Raw genomic sequence first — 9,298 nt, forward strand, 5'->3', positions numbered from 1 at the left:
TTTGGTTTAAGAAAGATTATGTTTTTTTTCAACATTACTCTTTTTTTCACATATTGGTTAAAGCTTTTGCTCTCTCTAAATTTTCACCTTAACATGACTTTCTTTTTCACATATTGGTTAAAGGTGTTGGTTTTTGAAAATTTTCGTTTTTAAAACTTTCACCGCAACATGATTCTCTTTTTCAAATACTGCATGACAACATCTTAAGAGGAGTATATATTCAGGATATCAAATAAAAAACAAAGTATTTCAGCATAAAATTATATTAGTATTTTACACGTATATTATACACACTTTATAACATTTAAAATTTTTGGTAAATAAATAACGATTTCGGCTAACAATATTCCACAATTTTTTTTTATCGTCTTACAACCATTGTATTCACTTTTATCCATGAAGGAACATTTATGACGTCATTCACTCACTGACCAATAGGAAAAAAGTCGTCATGATGACGTCACTCGTTCACTGACCAATAAGAAAACAATGTTGTCATTTCATGACGTCACAGAGCACAAGACACCACAATCGATAGAGAACAATGAACACTTAATGGTAAAAGTAGTATAGGTCTTGAACTCAGGATATAGTTCGGCATTCATTCTTAAAGAAAGAGAGAGAGAGAGAGAGAGAGAGAGAGAGAGAGAGAGAGAGAGAGAGAGAGGACAGATGTTTGAGGCTAACATTATTAACATTGAACACTGATTGTCCCAATAAAACGCTATTGCAAAATTCGCAAAGGTGAGAATAATCTTGATAATAATACATGTGCGTGTACGTGTATGGTATCTGCAAATACATATACATGTATCATTAAAAAGGATGAGATGGTTATACATGACTAAGCGCGATTCGTGACTTCTATATGAAAATGAGAATGATGATATATGTATATATAATATATCTCTCTGAAAACTATTTGTGCAGAAGAAAAAAAATCATATAAAACAATCACTTTCCAGCATACATACCAAGAACAATTATAAACTCTTATTATTTAATACGTCCGTATAAACGCTGAGAATTAGAGAATACTTAAATATACAAGAGAGAGAGAGAGAGAGAGAGAGAGAGAGAGAGAGAGAGAGAGAGAGAGAGAGAGAGAGAGAGAGAGAGGGTTTTACCACGCACGCGAGTGTGAGAGATAGACTTTAAAAAAAAGGAGTGAAGTATATATATTTATATGTATATAGAGAGAAAAAACAAATTTACATTTCTTGGACTTATAATCATTTTTTTTTTATCGAACATTCTATACATCGACAGAAATTTGTACACAGAATAAAGGAGCATCATGAAAAAGGCGCATACCTATACTTGTAAAACCCCTGGATCTCTTGATAATGCAAAATATCACATTCAAGATCATTATAATCCTTATGACTCGACAGTCATGAGGCGACATTGTAGGAGCTCTTTACCTCGGTTCTATTCAGCTAAGCGACCTAAATTTAGGGAAGAGATTGCCCAGGAGTGCAGCAGTAGGCAACTGTACCTTTTTCAAACGCTCCTTGAAAACTCACAGGCAATCTATTTGAGTCATAAGGCGAATTTGTACCGTTAGTCCAAAGTCGTATAACGAGCGGAGGAATATTTTCTCGACATTTTTCCCAAACATGTTTCAAGCATTTTACAAACAGTGTTTTAATCATGTTTCAAGCATGTTACAAATATTTTACAGAACGGGAAACAAAGATCATTATAACTTAAACATGTTCCAAGCATTTAGAAAATATTTTTAGACATGTTTCAAGCATTGAATAGACATTTTACAAACAAGAAACAAATATAGTTACAACTTAAGCTAAAACGTTAATAATAATAATAATAAAAATTTTACAAAAGATTTTCCTTCTGGTGACAAAAAATCATAATACAAAAATAAGTTGCGACACTGATGAATTGGATTCAACAGCATTCAAAAATATCTGGGAGTAACAGGCAAATCAGTTATACATTCAACCTTCAGCAGTAGCAAAACAACAATACTTTTTTTAAAAAACTCTCAAATCAAATAAACAAAATCTAGAGAGAAAAATAAAAAATCTAAAAGTAGCCACCTTTTGACAATGACGTGTTGCATTCACCCGAAAAAGCCTCTTGCACATCTCGAAGCATTCTCATCATTTCTCACACAGAAAAGCAGTTTATCTTAACAGATATCCTAACATGGGTAACATCAGTTCTCACGCATCATCACACAAGTGTCTTACACTTTCAAAAAATATAATAGAGTATACAAACATCATCATCATCATCATACGCTGTGTCTTTTACTTCATTTCTCAGAAGAAACTAAAAGAAAATCAGCTCCAGCTCGCCACCGACTTTGCGTCACCCTCCACCGACAGAAATTGAGGTCAGGAACCACGGTCGTACTCCCCTGCATATTTCAGGGACCCAGCTGTGACTTGATAGTACTGATTCTAAGGCAGTTAATAGCTGACCAATCGTAAAGCATGCAGCCAGGAATTCGAAATAACGACACCTTTTTCGCGGTGAGCACCAGACTGAATTTGTTTTGCTTTTAATCTCACACGCCGTCGGCTGAAATATCCAGTTACATTTGCAGACCGTGACTCCTGACAAGAGCATTAGGAGATGCTAAAAATGGGGACTGAAAATCTATCCAGCAGATGAAAAAATAAAAAGTGAGTGAGAGAGTGAAAGAGGAGAGAGAAAATATGAGACAGCCTGTCTTGAAGAGACTGGATTGGGGTACCCACTACCCCAATTTTGAGGGGGAGGTGAATCGGTAGTACCGAGGGAGGGAGACAGAGCGAGAAAAGGCATTCAGTTTGACGACTCTGGTATTATCATCTATTTTTTCAATAGTTCTCTTTTTATTTCCGGACGTAAAATTCACGTAGAAAAATATAAATAAAAAGTTGACAATACAGATCACAATAAATGACAAACACAAATCACAATGTAACATCACATGGCATTCCAAATATTAGAAAACAACAAGTGAGGAGCACAGCCTGATCAGTGACGTCACTATAGATCGATGACGTCACATCTGATCAGTGACGTCACGACTGATCAGTGACATCACGGCTGACCAGTGACGCCATAGCTGATCAATGACTTTTCTTTTTTCTCGCACGTGAGGGTCAATGCCGCACGTGTTAGGGTGGGGGATATGGAGTGCCAAGTCATTCAAAAACTCCTCCATCCCCCAGGAATGATGGCACTGACGTTCACAAGGTCATTGAGGGGAAAGGGGGTATGGCACGGTGAGTTAACACTGATAATGGCACAAGGACACAGGGTAAGAGGTCAGTGCTCGGTTGGCACCAGGTCAAGGTGGGTCTTCATCATCGCCATCAATACAATCACGATAAAAAAAAATACGATCTCTGCGTAAGCCTTCAGGTTTTCTCACAGTATGAGTGTTCCGTTTCTTTTCTGCCACCTGCCAGGGATCCGCCCAACACTGCCACACTTTTAACATACAAAAATAGTGGTTATTGGAGAGGCCCAGGCACAGGTCTCGCCCAGGGTTGGCCACGGCAACCCACGGTGGTTATCAGTTATGGGTTAATGAAGTCAAATTAAGAATGGCATCATGGTGTGAGGAGAAAGAAAGGCTGCCGTTGCCTTTAGCCTCCCAGCACAGAGACACACTCTGTCGGGCCTCAGCCATAAAGCTTAGTTAAAGCTTGTAAAAAATGTCTTACTGAAAATGAGGACGAGTCATTCAGGGTGGTTGGAAATTTACACAGTTGTCACCACCACACCCCCTGACCCAATCAGCTGCTGTTGATGCTGCCCTGATTGCTGCTGCTGCTGCTGCTGCTGCTGCTGCTGCTGAGGCTGCTGAACAGCAGTCTGCTGTAAATGCACTTGCTGCTGCTGTTGCTGTTGATGCTGCTGCTGCTGTTGTTGTTGTTGCTGCTGCTGCTGCTGCTGCTGTTGCTGTTGTTGTTGCTGCTGCTGCTGCTGCGCACTGGTTCCAGCAACTGTAAGGGCTGCTACATTACTACTAGAGCTGCTACTGGGAGGAGGAGGCGCACTAGGGGAACTCCCACTAACTTTTTTGAGCTTCTGTTTGAGGTGAACTTTGGCATGTCTCTTCTTTTCATCAGAGCGAGCAAACTTTCTGGAGCACACATCGCAACAAAAAGGCTTTTCACCAGTGTGTGTTCTAATGTGTGTTGTGAGATGGTCAGAACGAGAGAAGGATCTCATACATATCCGACACTGGAAGGGTTTTTGACCCGTATGAATCCTGATGTGTCTTGTCAGTTCATCAGATCTGGAAAAACGTCTGTCACAGTTTTCTACAGGACAGGCATACGGCCTCTCATGAACAGGGGTTTTGCTTGGCCGATTGGGGTATTTTCTTGGTTTTACTGGCAGCAACTTCAAAGGCAAGGGACTTTGCTGGTACACCTGGGACAATATTTCATGCCCTTTACTAGTGGACTGATTATATTCGGCTAAAGAGGCAGATTCCTGGTAAAGGGGTTCTTGTTTAGGCACTACCACTCCTGAGGGTCCAGCAACAGGTTCTCCTATAGGGCTACCATAAGTCACCTGGGTTGTGAATTGGCCCACTGGATATGAGAATTTATTTGTTACACCAGTAACCATGCCTCGATTGAAATCTACCTGAGCAACAACAGTTTGACCAACACCTCCCATCTGCTGCTGTTGCTGTTGCTGCTGCTGCTGTTGTTGTTGCTGTTGCTGTTGTTGCTGCTGCTGCTGCTGTTGCTGTTGTTGCTGCTGAGGCTGTTGTGGCTGTGGCTGAGGGGGCTGGGGTTGTTGGGGCTGGGGCTGTGGCTGAGGCTGTGGTTGAGGCTGTGGTGGTGGCTGTTGTGGTTGTGGCTGGGGTTGTTGTTGCTGTGGAGGTATGGATAATTGTGTTGGTTGCTGTAGCTGTGGCCCAGCAAGGGAACTGGTTGAAACAACTGGAGCAGATGAACATGATGAATAGGTGGGAGGTTGCTTAATTGGCTCAAAAGGCAACAAGAGATCAGGAGGAGACAAAGAAAGAGCAGGCAACCGGTCATCAAAGCCACCAGGGGTTGTAAAACCTCCTGAGACAGGCACAGAAGGATCTGGCAATACCTGTTGACTGCTAGTAGTGGGCTGTTGAAGAAATCCCAGGAAAGGGGTGATAAGAGAAGATTTATCATGTGGATTTGGGAAGAGCCAAGCATTGAGCGTGGTAGGAGATGGCGTGGTAACCTGAGGACCCGTAAGACCTGATGGTGTTGCTGTGGTAAATGAACCACGGTACTGCAACTTTTGACTGTCAGTGGTCTGGTTGTCTGCATCAGTCACTCCGGTTGCTGTTGCTGCCGGTGCAGCTGCCTGATGAGGAAACATGGCGCTCTCTACTCCACTTTCACCCGGGGACGCGCAGGGGCTGCCTACTGCCCCGGGCGATGCAAGGCAAGGGCTGCCAACAAGATCGGGTACTTCCTGCTTTACAGTCTCTTGCTGAATTGGGATAGGGGTTACAGAAGGTTGCTGAGTGTGTAGATGAGTCTGCTCCTGGGAAAGATGGTGCAGAGAGGTAGGGGAAGCAGGGTGATGAAGCTGGTGCAACTGAGGTTGTTGCTGATGAAGTTGCTCCTGATGGGGATGTAAGGAGGCTGGGGATGCTGGGTTCCCCTCGCTCGCCGGGCTGCGCTGCTCCTCTGCACTCTCCACCGAGGCTGCAAGCAAAAAAAAAAGGAAAATGTTATCAATTTCTCTATGTATTGAGTATGAGTGTATTGCATTGGATATTAAGTCAATTATCTTTATGATTTCATTGAAAAAGAATAAGTACATCTCTGCTATAAGCTGTAAATCTTCTTTGACAGAAAAGTTAATGCAGCACTGTTGAAACTTTATGTAAGTTATATGCTCATTATAAATAACATAACTTTTTCAGACATTAGATACTGATGTTTGAAGCAATGGTACAGAATTTTGAAGGAAATAAGATACTGAAGGAAGAGCAGGGAGAGGAATTTAGAAGTGATTCAGTGAAGACTAGAGGGGGGAAGAGGGTGAATGGGGGCTCGTGAAATATGACACATGACAAGCTTATAAATGATAACAACAATTATTGTAAATGTCATCCTCCCGGTGTGGCATGCCACACAAGCTGCTTTGAGTAAATACTTCGACACAAACAGCTGGAACTATCCTGTGCAGACGTTAACTAATAGTTTCCATCTCTCTTGAATACACAGTTGCGAGTTAAACAACCATCTCCTTTCATATGTATTGCACTGGGTCAATGCCTGCCAAAATTGTTTGCATCCTGTCCCTTCCTGTCAAACCTACCATGTAGCACCCATACCAACTCTATAATAATGAGTAGCACCGCTTCCTTGGTCTCTCGCCCAGCTGTTGTACCTTTCTCTCTGCGCCCCTCTCAACCCACCTGCCTACCCACCCTAAACGCTCCTAGGAGCATTGTGCCTTCCCTTCCCCTCATCCTTCTTCACGGTCTCTCCCCTCACCCCTCAAATCCCTCTGAAGGTCTGCCACCTGATAGACACTAACAACCCTCTGTCGTTTCATTTCCTAAGGAAGCCATGTGTAGTGTCTGTTTATGCGCGTGTGTGAGTGCCAGCGTGTATGTATGTATGCGTGTGTGTGTGTGTGTTTGTGTGTGTCTGCACTGCCGAGGATCTCCATTCTCTTGAGCATTTTGTAATGTGTTTAGTGCTCATGCTCCGTGTCACCCTCAGGGCGGCTTGCTCCATGACGATCTCGGTGTGTGGTGGAAACGTGTGATTATCCTGTTGTTCACAACCATATTTTATTACCATTTTCAATTGGATTAACCAGTCCACGTGTTGGGAGAGGGAGAGAGGGAGAGGGAGACAGCATAGAAGCTCACTTTCCTTTCTGCGCCTTTTATATTCACCCTTACGAACTCTGATCCCTCGTCACCGCCTCTCCCCTCGTGTCTCTCTTCCATAACTTGGCACTGGTCTTTGGACCACGATGACCTCAGCTCTCCCTCAGGGTGAAGTGAAGGAGGATTATTCTCTCTCTCTCTCTCTCTCTCTCTCTCTCTCTCTCTCTCTCTCTCTCTCTCTCTCTCTCTCTCTCTCTCTCTCTCAAACTTCCGAGACGATGGCAAAAATGAAATATAGCTCAAGTGATGCAAATTCAAGCGGCTGGAATGGGGAACACAGCTACCCTCATCGTGCATATTTTCAGCCTCATTAAACCCCATAGTTGCATCTAGAACTGTCTGGCTAGACTTCCGGTGGTCATGGAATTCCTCCACGTAAAAAGTGTTCCGCTAGAACGGTTTGATAATGCATGCACCTTGCAGGGTCCTGGTCAAAGTAAATAAATACTTTTAGCCAAAAAAAACAAGTCCTCATAAATACAATTACAGCTTTCATAATGAATGTCTCCTTGAACTTTGTGTCTTAAATTCAAGGATGAAACAACGTTGAGGAAGATATGAGTCCTTAGAGTCGTCCTCAGTTCATAGGCGGCAAACAGGAAGTCTACTTTAAGCTCTCTCTCTCTCTCTCTCTCTCTCTCTCTCTCTCTCTCTCTCTCACCCATATACCTCTTCCTCCTCTCCCTCCTCCACTTGCAGTATGTTCTCACTTTTGATTAAGTAAGAGGCACTTCCTCTCACCTCCCACCCTCTTCCTAAAACCCCCATCTCTAATGCAGTTTTTTTTTTTTTAGTAGGTCCAGCCAGCCACTACTGACCTTCTGCTGTCATGTCACGTGCCTCAGTTGGTGAATGAAACGAACGAATCGTGGCCATTCAGTGTTCCGTGACAATAATATAATGGTCGCTTGTCCACTGAGATTGCGGTCCCCCTTTTCTCTCTCTCTCTCTCTCTCTCTCTCTCTCTCTCTCTCTCTCTCCTTTTTTTTTAACCAGACAAAAAAAAAGCGGCGCTTCAGTCATCGTAGGTCGAAAATCCCTTGCAGGCCTCTGGAATTGTAGGCTCTATACCGTAACACAACTAGAGACGCACCCACTGTTCAGGGAAGTCAATGACAAGTACGCGGGCCGTAGTAAAAGTACTCGCAAAAGACTTCAGAAGGGAGAGCATCTAGCATCCAGCATCTTCGGCGTTTAGAATTTCAAGCAAAAGCGTCTGCGTCCTTATTAACGACTCGCGAGAACTCACACCCACAAAAATCTAAAAAATGACTAGACAAATTTCGAAGAAGAGAATGCGTTAAGAAATAAAGTGCTTACGAAGAGTACAAATGCCAAAATAGCACGCAAATAACAGTGCGAACACCGGGTGATTTACATAAAGTGACCCTGGGTTACAATTCAGCGTTGCCAAAAGCCGCATACTTTGAACCTTTGAAAGCAACTGAATGCGAGTTCCTGGGCGTTTCGCCGGCGTAATCTGGCAACTGAGACATGCTATTTGCCCTACCGTTTTACAAAAATAAAAAAAAAAATATTTGGATTAAGTGGAGACGCACTTTGCCTTCCCGGTGTCTACAAAACACTCTAAACACTTAAATGCTTTTCTGCAGGAGGGTGACGGTGCTAAAATGCCTGAAATGTCCTTTCCTTTAATTGGCAGAATGCCGCGACATTTCCAACAATTTCTTTCGCAATCGTCGTTTACTCCTGGCCAAGGGCACCCCGGCCAAAGTTACTTAAAAATGCAAAACAGGAGCAAGTATTGGACCCAAGTGTTTGTGCATGAGAGTTTACAGTATGTACTCTGAGTAAGATTAAAATTGGGACTGAGCTAATAGCAATGTTACGTTTCACTTCAGATATTATGACATAAAATGATAAAAAGAAACATAATTTTCCCATCAAAAAATAACCAAGAATAAGTCAGTTCGTAAGACCCTGAACTATAATCCTTATCATATTAAAAAAACTTACATTACATTACATACGATCATAATTACCTCTTTATGTAATAAAACTAATAATTCTCACAACCGTCCTTGACTCAGGATCGTGATAAAAACATCGTACCTTTTAAACCTTACTACCTCACAGTCGTCCGCCGACACCCACAACTGTATCTAAACCTGGATTAAATTAATTTATGTGAAATCGTTGTTCATTATTTCAAAATTAACGATTAGGTTTCTCAGAGTATCGTAATCACTCAAAGGGAATCTCCAAAATCACTGTAGCGACTTTCCATTTGCACTTGTGGATCAGTTTTATAGAAAAATATCTTTGAGGTCCTATATACATACATACACACACAAACACACACACACATATATATATATATACACAGTATATGTATATATATATGTATATATATGTATATATATACTGTATATATATATATATATATATATATATATATAT

The 9,298-nt window shown here is 42.0% G+C and overlaps 1 protein-coding gene across 2 annotated transcripts in view; it reads right to left on the reverse strand.

Moving 5' to 3' along the window:
• Positions 1-245: 245 nt before the first annotated feature.
• Positions 246-9,298, reverse strand: part of LOC136843346 (early growth response protein 1-like) — a 60,967-nt gene continuing 51,914 nt past the window's right edge. For both annotated transcript variants that reach the window (XM_067111639.1, XM_067111638.1), the window contains exon 2: positions 246-5,675. In XM_067111639.1, coding sequence (XP_066967740.1) covers positions 3,724-5,675 — 1,952 coding nt within the window. In that variant the 3' untranslated portion in view covers positions 246-3,723. The remainder of the gene's footprint in view (positions 5,676-9,298) is intronic.

The sequence above is a fragment of the Macrobrachium rosenbergii genome, chromosome 11, assembly GCF_040412425.1.
Source record: "Macrobrachium rosenbergii isolate ZJJX-2024 chromosome 11, ASM4041242v1, whole genome shotgun sequence".
Taxonomy (NCBI): domain Eukaryota; kingdom Metazoa; phylum Arthropoda; class Malacostraca; order Decapoda; family Palaemonidae; genus Macrobrachium; species Macrobrachium rosenbergii.